Genomic DNA, 17,968 nt, shown 5'->3' on the forward strand with positions numbered 1-17,968 from the left:
ATTCTGAAATAAGATATGGTGGCTAGATACACTGGAAGTGTAGGTTGTGATTTTTTAGTGATTTACTTGAGCACGTGATTTATGCAGTTACTTAAGAATTTCCAGTGAATATTTCTCTCAACCTTATATTTATCCATTTAAAACCTACATCTCTCCGCACTGCATTCACTACTATTTATCTTAGCGATAGAATAGGAACAAACTCATTGCATATTTAACAAACAATTCGTGTCACAATCGAAATAATCATTGTCAATGCATCAATAGAACGCAATCTTTGAGTTCGACCCTATACTCACCAGGATTCTAGTTGGATTTATACTTGGGTCTAACTAGGTAAAACAATGTTTTTTAAAATATTACATATCGCTTAATCCATCACATAGAATTAGCTATATACATGTATATACAAAGCAATCACTTTAAAGACAAAAAAATAACACGAGAGTATAATTTGTACATTTAAAAACACATGCATATTTTAAGTCCCATTTGATAACCATTTTGTTTTGTTTTTTGTTTTTGAAAATTAAACATATTTTCTCTCCACTTCTTACCATGATTTGCATATTTTTAAGTACAACAATTGAATTCATAGTCAAATTCTAAATACAAAAACAAAATTTTAAAAACTATTTTTTTTAGTTTTCAAAATTTAACTTGTTTTTAAAACAATTGATAAAAAGTATATAATAAATGAAGAATTTTGGAAGTAGAAATAATGTCTATAGACTTAATTTAAAAAAATAAAAACAAAAAATCAAATAGATATCAAATGGAACCTTAATTATTCGATTAGTCGTAATGATTTTCTAAAACTAGGTTAGATAAATTTTATTCTCCAAAATCTAACAAAAGGCTCCATATAATACATTTATAGTGGGATGTCTACATAGATATGAATAGTTGATGGGCTTTGGTCGGTTTTGGCCCACAAGTAAAAGGCCCAAATAGATTTCTTTCCGAGCCAGGTATCTGCTCAGGCCCAATCCAACATATAGCTTTCAATCCATTCTGACTTCTCCACCCTGCATCCAAAAATAATTAAACAAGATAATTTGTTTTGTTTGGTTTTTTGAAAATTAAGTCAATAAACACTTTTTCACCTCGAGTTTTATTCATTTATTATCTATTTTTATCAATATTTTTATTTTTGTTTTATTTTAAAAAACTAATCATGTCTAATAAGTTATTTGCACTTCCACCCTATTTTTAAATTTTATCATTGTTTGTCGGCAAATTTCATTAAATTCTGGTCCTCGAATTTTTGTAGTGCATTTGTTTTCATTCCTATCATAAATGTGCCAGATAGAAATAAATTCTCAAATATATAAATGAAGGTCAATTTTGACAAATTATAACAATACATTCATATCATTGTAGCTTATGGTAAGAGGTCCGACAAATAACAACCAATGTTACCATTACAAAGGTTCAAACATAGAGTCTCGTGCTCTATATCAAATGAAATCACTTAATTAGCCAAAAAGCTTAAATTAATATATTGTAGTAAATTTAGTCATATCAATACTTTAACACGAGTAAATGATGATTCTTTTAGTTTAGTTATCATATTATAAATCACCAATCGTACGAAAATCACATGAATCACATGTTTAGACCTAATTCTTGTATAGTTTCCACTAGACGGATTTTGTGGCCATCATATATATTATCATGCGAGTGCCAACATGAACATTGCTTGGCGATTAAAGATGACATTCACCTTTTATATTTTATATAGGTTTAATTTTCATATCACATTCGATCTAATGAAAAAAATAGAGATGTTGTTTTTACTTATTTATTTATTTTTAGTACCATCAGAGGAGGGGGACTCAAACCATGACCTCATGGTTGCTAACATACATTCGATGTCAGTTGAACTATTTAGTTCTAGCAATATTGACTTTACTTAAATAATACATTTTTATTTCTCTTTTATCGTATTCGAGAACGATATACGGATTATTGTCAATTAGTTTTTGAAATATTTTGGATGAAAGGTATGGGAATTCGAATTACTGTACAAAGGAAATGACAGTTTGAGGAAACAATGAATGTCTGAAAATTAAAGGTTGAACAGTAATGGGGGAAAGAAGCATTGAAATCAAGAATTCAATTCACAACCAGACAAAAGGGCAATGTCAAATCAGAGAGCTATGACCATTGTTAAAATAGCTTCTTTGCAATTAACACAAAATGGCCACACGAAAGAAGATGGATACTATTACTATTGCACAACAAATCCATTCCACGTTCTGTTGTTTGTCTCCTCTTCTTGTTTTTTATGTTTTTGTTAGAGGAAAAAACACATTTGGTAAAAGTTGAAGGGATTTCTCACAATTTTTATAAAATATATTATTTACAAATAGGTATTCTTCCTAAATAAAACGAAACCAACCAAAATAGTGAATTCAATCGTCGTTAAATGACATGTTGAGGATCTTATATCAGAAAGACGAGAAACCTCATTGTCTTTATAATGTACACGAGCTATTTCTTCCATTACCGATTGATTTTGTATTTCTTGTCAATTGTCAATGATCTAATACTTAAATTTCGTTATGGTGTAGTTCTTCAATAGTTAAACTACAACATAACTATTGCATTAAGTCATTCAACTCTATTGTATAATAATTTTATTGTTATGACTGCATCGTATTAATTGATTTTTTTAATATATAGTGGAAGTATTTTTTTAGTATGTAGTCATTTTGTTTCATAAGATTCAAATAGTTGAAACTTTTAAATGTTTGTTTATTACCGTTTAAAATGTCAAATTTTAATATTAAAATATAATGGAGGTTCGACTTCTATAATCACAAATGGATCCAATTTGCAAGTGACATGTGTAATTACAAGATACTAAATTTCTATTATCTATCAATTAGTAAGATAAACGTGCCAATCTTAATACAACTTAATCATAGAAAGTATTTGTCTAAAAAAAATGTATAAAACAATATTTACTATCTCAACAGTCGATGATTATTTCTCCATCCACCTATAGTTAAACTATATATATAAACAAATTATACAAAATAAAGGAAAAATATAAGAAGCAAATTCAGATTATCCGTTATATTTACTGTTAAAACTTTATATTTTATCGTTGCCATGTAAAAAAATTACGAATATAAAATTAATGTAATTGTGTAATTATTAATTGACATGTATTCCTTTATTTAAAATCATAAACTTAAATTTTTACTTTAAAAAAAAAAAAAATATCACCAAATGCGAAACAGTGATAGTACTGTTTGGTCATTATATTTGGTGGACTCCAAAGGACCAACAACATTTTAAATTTATTCACTTTTTCTTATTTTTAAGATTTCAAATTTATTCACTTCTTTCTTTATTTGGTTTCATTTTATTTTTTTCCCGAGTGGACAATGATTGATATTTAATTCAGAATGTACCATTCTTTTGGAAGTCTTTTTGTATGTTTGTTCTTGTTTGTTAATATTTTTTTTTTTAAAGTTTAAAATAGCATCTCCATCCCTATATTTGATGTTTGCCTCATTTTAATTAATATATTTTCCATATATTTGAAATTAGTTAAATGTTAGTTTATGGTTCTCTTCCTTTTTTAAAAATAGTTTAAACAACAAAACTGCTGAAAATATTTGTAAATAATAACAAAATATCATAGTTTATATGTAATAGAATACTACCTACATCTATCATGATACAAAAAGACACAGTTAATAATCTATTGTGGTATATCGCATTATATCACAGACAAATATTGAAATTTTACTGTATTTATAAATATTTTAGTTTATTTTTTTATATTTGAAAATAACATTTTTTTTATCATTTAGTATATTTGTTATAGATTTTGGAAAAGGTATTCATATATTAAATTTTATTGTATAAAAATTATTATTATTGTCGAACCAATTTCGAAAAAAAATTAGTTTCGAGGACTAAATTTAAGATTTAAGAATAAAATTACACAATTGAAAGTTGATGGATTGCAATTGAACAACTATAAAACATTATGATAATTTTTTATATGTTCGTGAAAAGAAAAATTGACAATATAATAAAAAATGCGCTAGATTTTAAAAAATGTTATTATTATTTTTCCTATAACGTATAATTTAATTCTTCGTATGATATCATAAATACTCTAAGGCCTAGTCGAGTGCAACAAAAATTCAAAGTTGCATTTTGATTTTTTTTTAAAAAATAAATATATTTATTCAGTATTTAGTCTATTTTTTGGTGGTTGGAGAATCTCATCGAGTGAGTTGCTTCTAACATGCCCAATTGTGGTTTGTATTCCATGAGACTTTAGATGGTCAACAATTCATATACCTAAATATCTTAGGATTAGTTAATTCAAGTATCACTAGTAGCTATGTATATATATTATTTTTCACGATTAGATTAGAGGTGTAAGAAATCAATTGAAACTATTTTGTCTTTTCCAGTTGGAACTGATTTGATTGGCGATATAGATTTGAAAATAGAGAAAATTGGAAATACTCAGTTCAATTTGAATTTTAAAGGAAAAAAAAAAGAAAAATCAAGCCAACTCTTGGGCAAGCTTGGATGACCCTACTCCCAACAAGTTGCTGGTCGGGATCGTGGAACTATCACTTGAGAAGTAAAGCGGAAAGAGGGGACTGCGCGCTTTTCCTTTTCTCCCTATCTTCTTGACTCGAAGGATGAGGATGAGCCTAGGAGTGGGTTGGCCAAAAGACCCAATTCACGTCCCATAGGTTAATAGGGCTTCTTGGCCTAAGTTTCCAGAGATATTAGCTCTTCTCTGGCTCAACATGTCTTGTCTTGACTCCGTTTGACTTATTTTTCTCTAATTTTTAGATTTATCAATTGATCCAAAATTATGCATAAAAATATTTAATGGAATTTTTTAAGTATTTTAAAAACCAATTCAAACATACTCTCGGATAGGCTATACACTATACAATAATTAAACTAAAAATGATTCAAATAAACCAAAATAGTAACAAAAGAGAGAGGGGGTGGTACAAACCAAGCCCATGATAAGTTGATAATGCTAAAACAATATCAAGTACTGTAAGAATTAAAACCTAGTCCTAAAGAACCAAAACATAGTTTAATGAAATGAAATGTGTATTAATCAACTGAATCATGTAAAGAGGAAAAAATATATAAGATGAATAGAATGAAGTTGACCCATTTTATGTATTTGAATTTGGATGAGAAACTTCTCAAAAAAAAGAGAAAAAAAAAAAGAAAAAGGGAAGAGCAAATGTGTATTAAAGATTCACACACACTTGTACAAAATTCCCAAATCCAATTGAATATGAACCAAAAATGCCAAAAGAGTATTGTACACTAAAACAAGGAGGCTGCAGAAAGAGATAGAGAAGGAAAGTAAAGGCAAAGAGAGAGATGAGAGAGAAGCCCAGATAGAAGAAAGAAAGAAAGGAAGAGAAAAGCTTACCCCCAAAAATGTCAGAAGAACAAATCAAAGTTTAGAGAAACAATTGCAAGTGGAAGAACATTTTTGCTTTTTTCTTGTTTCGAAAGAATCCGTATTCCAATTTTTCCCAGATGAATCCAAGCAAAATTGAAGAGGATCTCTTCCATCACCACCGTCTACACGATGATCTCGACCCACTTACCACACAGATCATTGAATCTCAGCCCTCCATTCCCAATTCGCACCACGGTGAACCGCCGTTCTCTTTGCCGGAAATCGTGCTCTTCCGGTCGCCGTCTCCGTCGTCACCAAGTCACTCGTCCTCTGATGATTCACCGACTCACTCCACTCGGATGAGTCAACTCGTCCAGAACCCTACATCGACTTCGCAAAATCTTCACGAACCGCCTCTCTTTATCTCGCCGGAGCCTCACATATCGGCTCAGTTTTATACCTTCAATCCCCAGTCGCACTCGCTCATGATCCGTTGCATTCTTGAACACCGCCTTGCGACGCCGAGTGAGATACGCGCCGCCACATCGCGGTCCGTTCTCAAGTCATGGAGGACCGTGTGGAAGGACCGGAACGAGGACACTGCGTATCTGACGGCATGGAAGAGAATCCAGGACAAGCTTACGGCGACGGTCGACGAAAACGGTAACGAATTTCTTTGTTTCAAGAACAATACTCAGCAATTCGTTTCGCATATTAGTCAATGGCAGGACATTGTTACGAGTTTTCATGGAGATACGGATTTGAAACATTTAGGGTTGAAGGAAACCATAGAGAGAATTAAGCAGGTTTGGACTGTAGGTGCTAAATTTTATGGGATTCCTGAGAGTTACATTAGGGTTTGTGTTGCTGCTTGCCCTGTTTGTAATTCGGCATCGTCGGCATCGGGTTCGAGGAGTAAACGGCGGAGGTTTGAGTATACAGATACTCTTGAGGTGCCTGCAAAGGAAGTGCCCCACAAGCTTCAGCAATTGGCTGCCAAACATAAGGTGGTACTTTGTATCAGGCAGAAGTATATTAGGTATAAGCCTTTCATGGCAGAGGTTAAGGATTATGCTTGTCATAGGGCAGGGGAACCTGCTACAAAGAAATCGAAGATTTTGAAGAGGGAGCCATATGCATCGAAGAGATGCGGGTGTGGCTTTCGTATCCGGGCCATTGTACCCATTACAAATTACAATGAGAAGGATAAGACGTTTGTGTATCAGGATGAGGGTGTGGCTGTGTTCAAGTTATATGCGGTGCATTCAGGGCATGAACCTGGGCCACTTGATGGAAATGCGAGAATTATGCATCGTGTGATCGGACACAAAGGTGGCCTGTTAATGGATCATGATACAGTGTATGGGGTGAACGATGAAATGGAAAATGGAGGATTTAGACTGATGGGGAAGGATGAAGCAGATTTGCAGCTTTCAATCATGCAGCAAGTGCATGAGGTGAGAAATGAGCTTGACTTGTTAGAAGGGAAACTTGCAAAGGTTCCACATGAGCTATTGGGTTCAGTGTCTCGCGATTTGTTCGATGTTTTAAGTAGACTTAGGAGTACAAGGGAGGAGAAACTGGACCCGATCGATCTGCTTGCAGATAAGCCTCATTCAGATGATGTTTTAGATGGGGAGAATGATTTGGCTCATTGGAGCAATCACCACCATGAACGTTTATATGGGGATGGCAAAGACAGCGAATTGATCGAGGATGATGTAGACAGTTTTGGTCACTCCCTTCGAGATGTTGTTCCTTGGGAGGACCATATGAGGGCAGACTGTAGAAATCAGAAAGAACTGACAAGCGAGCCTTGCAAGCCTGAAAGATGGTTCAAATGCACTGACTTTAGTGATAAAAGCATTCTTGGCTGTGAGGATACAAAACTAATTAAGCCCATGAGACACGATGAGAGCATGGTGGCCGATGTAGGCCTTGTCGGTATACATGTTGATGGATTTTACCCAGAGAACCCTAAATGGTACGACTCTCCTTGTGATCTAGACTCTAATGCAGACTGTGGAGATACTGGATTTAAGCACGGGGAGATTGTATAAGCTCTCAAATAGCCACGTGATCTTCTGTAGTATAGTCTCAAGCTTACAATTCTCTCGCTTGCACATCCCCACTGCTGGAATCAGGATGGGGGGCTGTAAATTATGTATACAGGAGATTGAAGCCTCAAGTGACTAATTTGGCATCCTTGTTCAATGTATTTTTGTAAAGTTTGGCTAACTGACTACTCTATACAGACTCTACTCAACAGTATTTGTTACCCTGGTCTGGGCCTTCAATTTTTTTTTTATACCACTGACCATTTCTATCCCATCTTGTTCCATTACTTATTCAGATACATGGAGATTGTTTCTTTTTCTTTTTGTTCTTTTTTCTCTTTTAGCTATTCTAGATATGGTTTTCGCCACATTGCTGTGTGCATTTCTGCACTCTCTGCTCTCTATATTCGTATGACTCATGACTCAAGACTCTCAATTTGCCTATATACACTTCATGATGGGCTGTTTTTAGATGTAGGATGTATAGACTGCTATCTGTACAGATCTCCAGCCGCTCCCCTCCGGAAGAAAGAGTGAGAGAGAGCTCTGTGATGTGTTGACATTTTATTTATAAAATGTTCTTCAGAATTATCAACACTGTGTTCATGTTCATGATGTAAAGAAGATTCTCACGCCTCTCCTTGAATCTGTAAGCAGTAGCAATTATATGTTTGAATTTAGCTTTTACACATCAAATGTTGCCTTTCTTTTCAGTTTTCATTGTATGAGGTCATATGTTCCGAACTGTGTGTTTATAGCTGCTGCTTTTGGCCTTTTAGTTCTCTTTCCCGAGGTTTTGCAACTTGTTTGATATTCCATGTCCTTGTTTGTAGGGGATATTGCCTAGCTAAATGTTATGGTAGACCTTTTGTCCTTAGCTTTGAGTTTGATTTCCTCATGTTTTATAATTTTATATCATTTATGAAACTGTTTGATCTCTTATATAAAAAGAAACACAGAAGACATTTTCTGTTTAGTGTTTACCAATGCCGTTTTATATGTTAAAAACTATTTTAGAACGGCCCTGTTTTAGTTCCACAGACATAATCCTTGAAGACTACTTTTTTACTTCTCACATTGCACGTCGAGTTATACTTGTATACTTTCTGAGTACATTTGCTTGTGTCCTGTTACTGAAACTTGACATGGGATACCTCATTTGCTGCTCCTTTTTACTATTATGAAACCTCTGTCATTATCAGCTCTCTGTACGGTTACGACATAGAGACGTGAATGTTGTTCTGTCATAAAAAATGAAATTCGCTGCATTTCAGTGTACTTTGCGCACGTAGCAATCACAACTTGTGTAGGGTAAGCATAAAGTTTAATGCTTCGTTATGGCTTCGGTTCATAGATTCTTTTGTGACTAAGATGTTGGTTCTGTTGGATTGATGCCCCTTTTGCAGTTACTTTCTGGCTCCATCTTGCCCTTTGTTTTTGCTGGGCTCCTTGTTTTCTGTCGAGCTCCTTTGTTTGCGCTTGTATTCCTTTCATTCTTTCTCATTGAAAATAAGGTTTCTTGAAAAAAAAAAAAAAATTGTGCAGTGTACGATAAATTTGTCTGTGGTTTTCTGGCTGATTATTCCGTATGTTTATTTGTGAAGTATGGAACTTAAGAAGTGTATTTAGAAAATGTGAATCAGTTCATACTGCAAAGCCTTTATACAGAAAGTAAGCAGGAGTTCTACCCGCCCAGTGACCAGCTTCGTCGGGTTTGGAAGGGTAAGTAGTCTCTAAACTGAGGAAGGTGGTGAGACATTTCTCCCCAGTTTGGGGCGAAAGGATTAAATTGTGACCTTGGGTAATGGCAAGCCAAGATAAACTGGGGCACTCCATTTAGTAAGGTCTGTGGTTAATGGTTTCCTTTTTTGCAGCTGAAATCAAAGAGCCATCCAACCAAGAATATGCAGGTTCAATCGGCCTGATGGTGCTCTTAAATGGAACCCCAGTTGCATCAGCTGCCTCCAGGTTGGTTTGAATCTATAAATGACATATTTATTTATTTTTGTAATTCTTTGATATTTTAGCATCTCTCTACAAAATCTTGACTGAGGATTGGATATGGATGAATGGTCGTTTTCGAAAACCGAAAACAATAAAATATTTATCACTTTATTTAGATTCTCTACTAGATGTCTTGTTTTTATTAAGTTGTTTAAGTTTGAATTCAAAATTTGTTTCATGTTTGGATAATTGTTTGGGCTTTAGGCTTCAAGCCCAATCGAAGTGTGCAATTTTACTTCTGGGCCAGAAGAAGCTCTACTAGCACAATTCTTCTCTCTGGGGGTGAGGGGGGGTGAAGAAGGACGGAAGACTACCTTTCTATGAGGTTAGGAATGTGTATTTGGTCTCCGAAGTTTTAATTTGGCCAGTCTTTCACTTAAGGTCTCTCTTTCTGTTTTCTACGTTAATTAAGTATTTTTTTTAAAAAAATAAATATTGAATTAAAATTAAAAAAATATTAATTTATCTCTCACCTCCCATCCTCTCTCCTCCCTCCCTAAAACTCCCACAGCCCGCCATTATTAACATCCAAATCAACCAGACCTTTTGATTTCTGCAAATTTCTAGTATATAATGTTTCCTTTTACTTCAAACCTTCAACAAGCCACGTTCCAAACTTCAGAATCACGACGACCGCCATGGATGTAAAGCTTCATTCTCTGTTTCTTGTCTTCTGGCCTTCGAAGATGAGGTCTTCATCTTTGCTTGAATCAACTCTTATTGTCGACTTCTATTTGAAATTTTTGTCGTTTTGTTGGTTTCTTCTGGCTCTTCCGTAGATCTTCCAATTTGCGAAATTGGTTGTCAATTTGGAGTACCTAACTGTTGGAAAATGGGTGCTGATTTGCTTGATCTTCTCAATTCCATTAATTTTTCTCTAACCCAATAGGGGCAATCTCAAGTTTCCATTTCTAACCCATTGAGCCTAACTCAGAGCTCCCCTTCAATTGCATTTTTCCAGCTAAAATAGATTGTTGGAAGAGGGATTTCCAAGGAGGGGAGCAGGTAGGGAAATTTAAGGTCTTTGGAGGTCTATAATAGAATGAGTTTGTAATGTAATGTAATCCAAAATTAGACCCGATTTGTAACACCAAACTCATTCCGTTTCTATAGTTTTCAATTCAACATTCTTTTTCATTTTCACGATTCCATTTTCATTCCACCCTTGATTCTTCATTCATTCCAACACTTTGATTCGTAGTAATTCTCATTCCAGTCTCTCAAACAACTCCTTAATGACGATGGTTGAGAGATAGAAGGAGATGCTCGAAAATGGAGACACTGCTGAAGGTTGAAGGTGCAAGGGTGATGTGGAAGAATGGTGGAGGGAGGGGAGAAGAGAGAGGATTGGAAGTGAGGGAGAGAGAAAAACACTTTTTCAATTTTTAATTTGAATATGTATTGAAAATAATTAATCGATTTAGGAAATAGAAAAAGGGTTATTTTAAACCTAGTTTTTAAAATAACCGAATCGAAGGTAGTTTTCCAAAAGGACAAAAACTTTATAAACTTGTAAGCAAATGAAGCGAGGAAGCAGAAATCTGAGAGAGAAAAAAATGGCAATTAGAAAATGGTTATAAATATGATATATGAAGAAAGGACCTAAATTCAAAAAACAAAAACAGAAAATGAAAGTTTCGGTGATAATTTGCTACATAATTGTCAAGTTGCTCAATTCGTATAACACGAACAACCCTACATTTTCTTAAATTATTTTGTTCAAACCATTGACCCACCGATTAATGTTTTATTTAACATCCAAAAATATTATCGTAAATAAGAAAAAAAAACGAATCAAAATTACTGAGTCCATTGTCCCAACTTTATCAACTTTCGGTGATACCCAGAGGGTAGTTGGGAATAAAGGCAACTCTTTGACATATCATTTTCATTTTGGTTCAACTACTACTTTCCATTTTGGTATCATTTTGATTTCACATTTTCACATTCGGTTCATTTTGATGTTTTGATTTATGTATTTTTAAAATGTTCATTTTGCCTTATTCTTTTAAAAGTGGTCATTATTAGTTTATGGTTTAAATTGATACAATACTTGAAATTCAGGGATATAAGTTGGTATTTTCCCTTTTAAATTTTATATCAAGTAGCCTTTATGTATATATTTTAATTATAATCCAATCACTATGGAATTTGAACGTTTGAGAAGGGGACGTTCTAATGCTTGACTAATTAAGTTTTGTGCAAATTGATATTATTTATCTTCTGTACAATCAAATTTTCGTCTAAATCTTTCTTAATATTTGCCACTAAACTTTCAAATTTTACATGGCCACTTCAAGTTGAAGCCCCATATATTAAGTTTAGTATTGAAATTGAAAACAAATGAGTTAAAAAGCTTAGGCTAAATACAATACAAATCTCCATTGGCAACTAGCAAGCATTAAGGACAATATGACACTTTTCAAAGTATAAAATCAAACCAGACTAAAAGGAAAAGTTCAAAGAACCAATAGTGTGATGTGATGATTTTCAAGAGCTATTCATAAAATTTATTTGACTAATAAACTCTCTAGACCTTTTCTCCTCTCTCTCTTCCCATTTATTTCTAAGATTTGATGTCAAGTTGTCTTTTAGTTAAAGAAACAACTTGTATTTTTTTTTTTTTTTTTTTAAAAAATAGTTTTACATTAAAGATTGAAAACTTTGCTAATTAATGATGATAGTAGTCCAAAATTTTGGTGATCTCGAAGGTAAATCTTTTACTAATCGGCTGAAGAAAACTTCTAAGATATCACATAATTCGAGCAGCATTTTCTGCACAATCTTACACTAAACACCAAAAATGTATATATATATATATATAAACAATTAATTTCTTACCCACTTCATCTTTCTTCCCTTTCTCTCTCTAGATTCTTCTTTTTCCACTATTTCTCGTTTACTTTTTTTTTAAAAAAAAAAAAAAAAATAATTTTAACATTTTAGAATCATAAAATGCTCGTCATTGATTTAAGTTTCTAATTTGCTTCAAGTATCATTTGAATTGATTTGAAAAAAAATCTTTTTCAAAAAATTGATTAAAATACATGGAGTGTTCTATCTTATTTGAGAACAAATTTGTTTTCAGCTTTGCATTCTCTTAAACTTACAATTATGAGCATATACTAATATCCTTGATCTATGATTGATTTTTCAAATTTGATACTATATAACTGTTAACTTAGCAAATCTTACTATTTTTTTAATATTTAAATTATATGTAAAGTTTCAGCAAGATATAAAAAAAAGTATGAAGTTAGATTGTACAATCAGTGAGTTTGGATTGAATTTTGATGAAAAGTATTTTCAAATGAATATAATTAATACTTTGCAATGAAGAGAGTCAAGGCAAAAATAGTGTTTCCCAAATTGAATCAGACAGATAAAACAAAAGGTTTTCTTTATACTTTGGTGAATTTGCTCCCTATTTTCTATATTTTGAACTCTGAAATGTTCATTTTTGTAATTGTATTTTAAATTTGGTTCATTTTAATCCTTGATTTTTTTTTAAAAAATGACCATTTTGATCATTTAAAAATTAAATAAAAATAAAAATGAAGTGACAAAAATAGTTACTTTTAAAAAGTATAAGGGCCATATAGGACATTTCGAAAATATAAGGATCAAAATGAACCAAAATTGAAAGTAGAACTAAAATAAATCAAAGTCAAAAGTACAAGAACCAAACTAGTACTTAAACCATAAATAAATACATAAATGTTAATAATAAACAACAATTGTATTGCCAAAATCACCTATCCTATGATCTCTATAGCCCACCTCGTTGTCAACACAAATTAATTTACAAGTAGATTAAGATTTTCTATATTTTTCCAAATTTGCAAAGTTATCATTAATTAGCTTTAAAAAAACATTATTCGAGGTCCTCGTATCCTCCACTCCACGGAGCTTTAAGAAGAAACATGCAAGGTGGCGGAATTTCATAATATTAATTAATTAATTTATATCACTACAGAAAGAGACCTATGTTTGAATCTTCCAAAACCTACATTTCCTTCTAATTTGAAAATCCCATCAAACTAAGAGAGAGAGAAAAAGAAATGAAAATGGAAAGAAAATATTATATACCTTGTGATTCTCAAACCGCAAAGTCAGCTCCATATATGTTTACATATACATATTTGTTTTGTCTTTCAGTAAGCTTTGCTTAGCTTTTCCTGAAAGAACGCTAGAAGCAAGCAAGGCAGAGATGAGCTTGAGGTGCAGCGGCGGAAGTTGCACAGAAAGCAAGGGCGGTGGCAGCAATGGCAGCGGTGGACCGTGTGGGGCGTGCAAGTTTCTGCGGAGGAAATGTATGCCAGAGTGTATATTTGCACCCTACTTCGACTCTGAACACGGTACAACTCATTTTGCAGCTGTGCACAAGGTGTTCGGAGCAAGCAATGTCTCAAAGATGCTTCAACATATTCCTGAACACAAACGGCTCGATGCAGCTATAACTATATGTTACGAGGCACAAGCTCGAATCAGAGAACCAGTTTTTGGCTGTGTTGCTCACATCTTTGCCCTTCAACAACAGGTAATAGCGAATAACTCCATCCAACTCATTTTTGGTTTTTGAAAGTTTAAGCTTATAAAAATTCAAATGTTTATGAAGAAAAGATGAAAACTCCCGCAACTTTTAAAAAACTAAATAATTATCAAACGGAGACTTATCATCACATATCATCTACATCTTCATATAAGAAACCCAAACTTGTATACATTATCTAGTTTTCGATTTCAGTTTCACATATAATTTGTATGTCAATATATAAATGCCAGAATTTGGGTGATATACGTTATTTTTTAGGCTGCAAGGCTGCAAGTAGAGATCTCATATTTGCAAGCTTACCTAGCAACATCGGAGCTTCCAAGACCCGCACCCCATCTACAGGCACAACTACCAGCTCTGGTCAAGAAGCCAACTCTATCCTCCATTGTAAACCTTCCATCAGATTGCCCTCCTTTTCCTGCTGAATCAGATCTTTCTCCACTTCTTGATCCCGTCGAGCAAGCTTCACGGCCAAAATTGCAGTCTCCATTGGAATTGTACCAAATTGGGAGCAACAATTTCCCATCCATGGGCAGCATTGATCAACAAGTTGTCCAAAAACAACCGTCTTCGATGCAATGCATTGATGCCTCACTGTTTCCGAACGTCCCTAAACGAGCCTAACGGGTGATTAGACTGCTAATCTCAGGGTTTCTCCTGCTGATCAATAAATTAAACTTCAGCTTACTTATATCATGTTTTTGATCAGCATGTAGGTTTCAATAACAGGCTTGTAAAACTCTTTTCTCGTGGATGTGTGTTTGTGGTTGGGGGGGGGGGGGGGGGGGCGTACTTTCTGTTTGAAAATTATGCAATCACTAACCTTAGAAAAGAGAAATGAAGCAGAAAAAATGTGTTCTTTTTATACATCAATTCAATAGGAAAAGAGAACCTTTGCAACCAAGGACGTATTTGTACCTTATCCGCTCACTTCTTTCGCAGTGTATTCTCTCAGGACAAGTTCAACCTCTTCTACCACCCCTAGTCGTTTAAGCCAAGCTGCTAATATTTCTGAAGCTTCCTTCCTAACCACAAGGTTATCTTTCTCCAAATCTATCAGGAGTTCCAACGCTGCGTTTAGCCTGTTCTCCGTTTCATATGCGCTTAATACCAAGGCTATGCATTTGTCACTAGGTTCAATACCAGCCCTCCTCATATTGTCAAAAGCAATTTGCGCCTTTCGGCTTTCACCGGCCATCAGATAGGCATTGATCAGAAGACCACATAACTTTTCATCAGGAGGAATAACAGCCAATTGAATTGCATCAAATACCCTTTGGGCTCCTTCAGCATTGCCAGCCATGGAATATGCTCTTAACAAAGCCTTGTAAACTTCACTTCCTGCATAAATTTGTTTTGCATCCATTTCTTTCAGAATGTTTTCTCCTTCCTCTGGCATCCCAGCCCTGACATATGCCATAATCATCGCACCGTATGATCTTCTATCCAACGATTTCTCGAGCAGTTTGAGCTCTTCAAAAGTTTGTTTGGCCAGATTAAGTCTGTCAGCTTTGCTATATATGTGGATCATTGTAGTTAATGTGATCTGATCACAAGCTAAACCCCTTTCTCTCATGCTTAATAGAACTTTTTCAGCATCCTCGAGTTGGTTTCGCTTCCCATAGTGATGAATAATCTTTGTGTAGTCTCGAGTATTGGCTTCAAATGTTATCTCTACAAGAGCAGCTTCTGCCACCTAAGAGCAACATCACTCATCAACTTAGGGCCCGAAACAGTTTTTGAAAAAACTCATTATTATTTTTTGAACACTTTTGACAAAAATGGTTAAAAATATACTTTAAAATAGCTTTTGAGTGGTAGTCAAACACTCCAATTTTTTTCCAAAATGACTTATTTTTTAAATTAAACACTTGAAAATGCATTCCAAACACATCCTTAGGCTATGAGATATCAACCATTGCTTAGACCCTATTTGATAACCATTTGGTTTTTTGAAAATTATGCTTGTTTTCTCACAATTTTTTAACAAACCGTTTTCATCTTTCCAAAGAAAGTATGTGAACTTTTAGCAAAACTCAAAAATAAAAAGAACTAATCTTTTTTCCTTTTTCTAAATTTTAGTATGAACTGTGAAAACATGACTAGACATGAAGAACTCAAAGATGAAAATAATGTTTGTAAGTTTAGTTTTTCCTTAAAAAAATGTAGTTATCAAACAGAGCCTCAATAAATAGGAATTTCATCATATCAACTGAGATTGTTCGAATATGCAAAAGTGGTAGTGGTACTTCTCTTAAACATAACCAAGAATCTAGATGATAGTTGCAACTATATCATACAATTTAAAGAGAAATTTTGATAACTTCTACAGTAATTGAAAATCATATATAACTTTCAAATACAGTATCCGAGTCAATGCAACTATTTTAATTGTTTGACCTTATACTATTTGATTGTCATAAATTCATAGGATATGCATAAGTTTCCTTTAATTTGAACCCATGTTTTTTTCCCTTTAATTTGTGAGTGTTTGAATCAATTTGCATGCAACTCAACTTGGGATAATCCATCTGATCCTACAACATTTTCATACTAAGAAGATATGTAGGATATTAAATTCTAGATAAGTGGCCAACATGATGAATCCCTTTCCACCAATGTCCTATGTTTTTAATCGTTCTTAAACATCCTTGACATAAGTGTCAAACTCAAGGAACGGGAAGGGCTTAACAATGAGAAATTAAACAGATATGCTAACCAGGCTGGCAGACTAGGACCTATCTAACATAAGATTAAAATAAAAAAGAAAAGAAAAAAAAGGGTCACAAAGTTAGTCAGCTTTGTGATTATTTGATCTCTAAATAATCGAAAATACAAATTTAATCCAGAGCTTAAAGTTTCTAAAATGGGCACAAAATTGGAAGTTTAGTGTTTCTTAGACATAAAATTGGAATTTCATTTTAGTAGATGCATTAATTTTTAAAATTTACAAAAGGGACTTGTTAAATACAAAATACAGAAAGTGAAAGTTTCACACAAACTTCCCAGAATAAACAGACAAACTTAATGAAAGTATACGAGATTTAACATACCTCGATGTAGAGAGGATGATTCGAAATCCTCAAATGCTTAAGAACTGAAAGCCAATCAGCTCTTTCAGGCTTCATAATCCTCACCCAAGCCGTCAACATATCAGATAAACTACCCTTTTGAGGCGAAAAACATATAATTTGTTTCATAAGAGCCTTACATCTTTTAGTCATCTTAGGAGGAAGCTGAGATATAGCCTGCTTCTGGATTTCAGTAATATCAGATCCCACCTCGACCCATCGAAACCTCGGTTTCTCTCTTTCATTCTCTAATTTGTGAACTTCCTCAACAATGGCGGCAACAGTAGCCAATCGAGAGCATCTTCGGCGAGAGCTTAAGACACTGAGAGTTTGCTCAATTGAGCCTCTCCAGTAACGAGTATACGAACTCCTTGGAGTTCCATTAACCAGCGGCTGTTTGGGATGAAGTTGATAGAAAATGCTACTGGTGGAGATTCGTATCATAATCAACAAGGAAAACTAAATCCAAAGTCTGAACAAATAATTGGAAAGCTAAAGCTGTGTTCAAGCAAAGAGGATAAAGAAGAAGAAAATTGACATTTGAGAGGATAATCCCTAACATGGAACTCTGTAAGAAAACCGTTGGATTGAACGAAGAGAGAAATCAATACAACGTCTTTTCACATGGGATTTGTAATTGGATTGTTTGGATTATGGGCTTTTTAACTTTGGGCCTAAAAACTGAGTTTGAAAGGACCCTGGGCTTTCTCCTTCTCCCGAAGAAGTGGGTTTCCATGTGAGTTAAACATGGATGAGGATTCGAGTTATAGAACTATTTATTTATTTGAGTTAAAAAATTCCATGCCCCCACTCTGGTTAGCTTTTATTTATTTATTTAATATTATGTTATTATTATTATTAT

General features: G+C 33.8%; 3 protein-coding genes across 4 annotated transcripts; 2 read left to right on the top strand and 1 right to left on the bottom strand.

The window, feature by feature from the left end:
• Window positions 1-5,225: 5,225 nt before the first annotated feature.
• Window positions 5,226-7,796, top strand: LOC120086682. The gene has a single exon (XM_039043448.1). It carries the CDS (start codon window positions 5,557-5,559, stop codon window positions 7,477-7,479), a length of 1,923 nt encoding a protein of 640 aa, XP_038899376.1. The 5' UTR covers window positions 5,226-5,556; the 3' UTR covers window positions 7,480-7,796.
• A 5,656-nt stretch (window positions 7,797-13,452) lies between these two features.
• LOC120089742 (LOB domain-containing protein 18-like) lies at window positions 13,453-14,692 on the top strand. The gene is made up of 2 exons (XM_039047121.1): window positions 13,453-14,020; window positions 14,294-14,692. The coding sequence occupies exons 1-2, from the start codon at window positions 13,691-13,693 to the stop codon at window positions 14,657-14,659; spliced, it is 696 nt and encodes a 231-aa protein (XP_038903049.1). The 5' UTR covers window positions 13,453-13,690; the 3' UTR covers window positions 14,660-14,692.
• On the bottom strand, window positions 14,551-17,713 carry LOC120089727 (pentatricopeptide repeat-containing protein At1g01970). 2 transcript variants are annotated; one of them, XM_039047110.1, is made up of 3 exons: window positions 17,089-17,713; window positions 14,954-15,731; window positions 14,551-14,692 (listed from the first exon to the last, which is right to left on the bottom strand). In XM_039047110.1, exons 1-2 carry the CDS (start codon window positions 17,548-17,550, stop codon window positions 14,955-14,957), a joined length of 1,239 nt encoding a protein of 412 aa, XP_038903038.1. In that variant the 5' UTR covers window positions 17,551-17,713; the 3' UTR covers window positions 14,551-14,692; window position 14,954. The 2 variants fall into 2 exon arrangements, with proteins under 2 accessions (XP_038903038.1, XP_038903030.1); XM_039047102.1 differs by having other exon boundaries at window positions 14,558-14,695.
• Window positions 17,714-17,968: the final 255 nt, after the last annotated feature.

Source organism: Benincasa hispida, chromosome 1 (genome assembly GCF_009727055.1).
Source record: "Benincasa hispida cultivar B227 chromosome 1, ASM972705v1, whole genome shotgun sequence".
Classification (NCBI taxonomy): domain Eukaryota; kingdom Viridiplantae; phylum Streptophyta; class Magnoliopsida; order Cucurbitales; family Cucurbitaceae; genus Benincasa; species Benincasa hispida.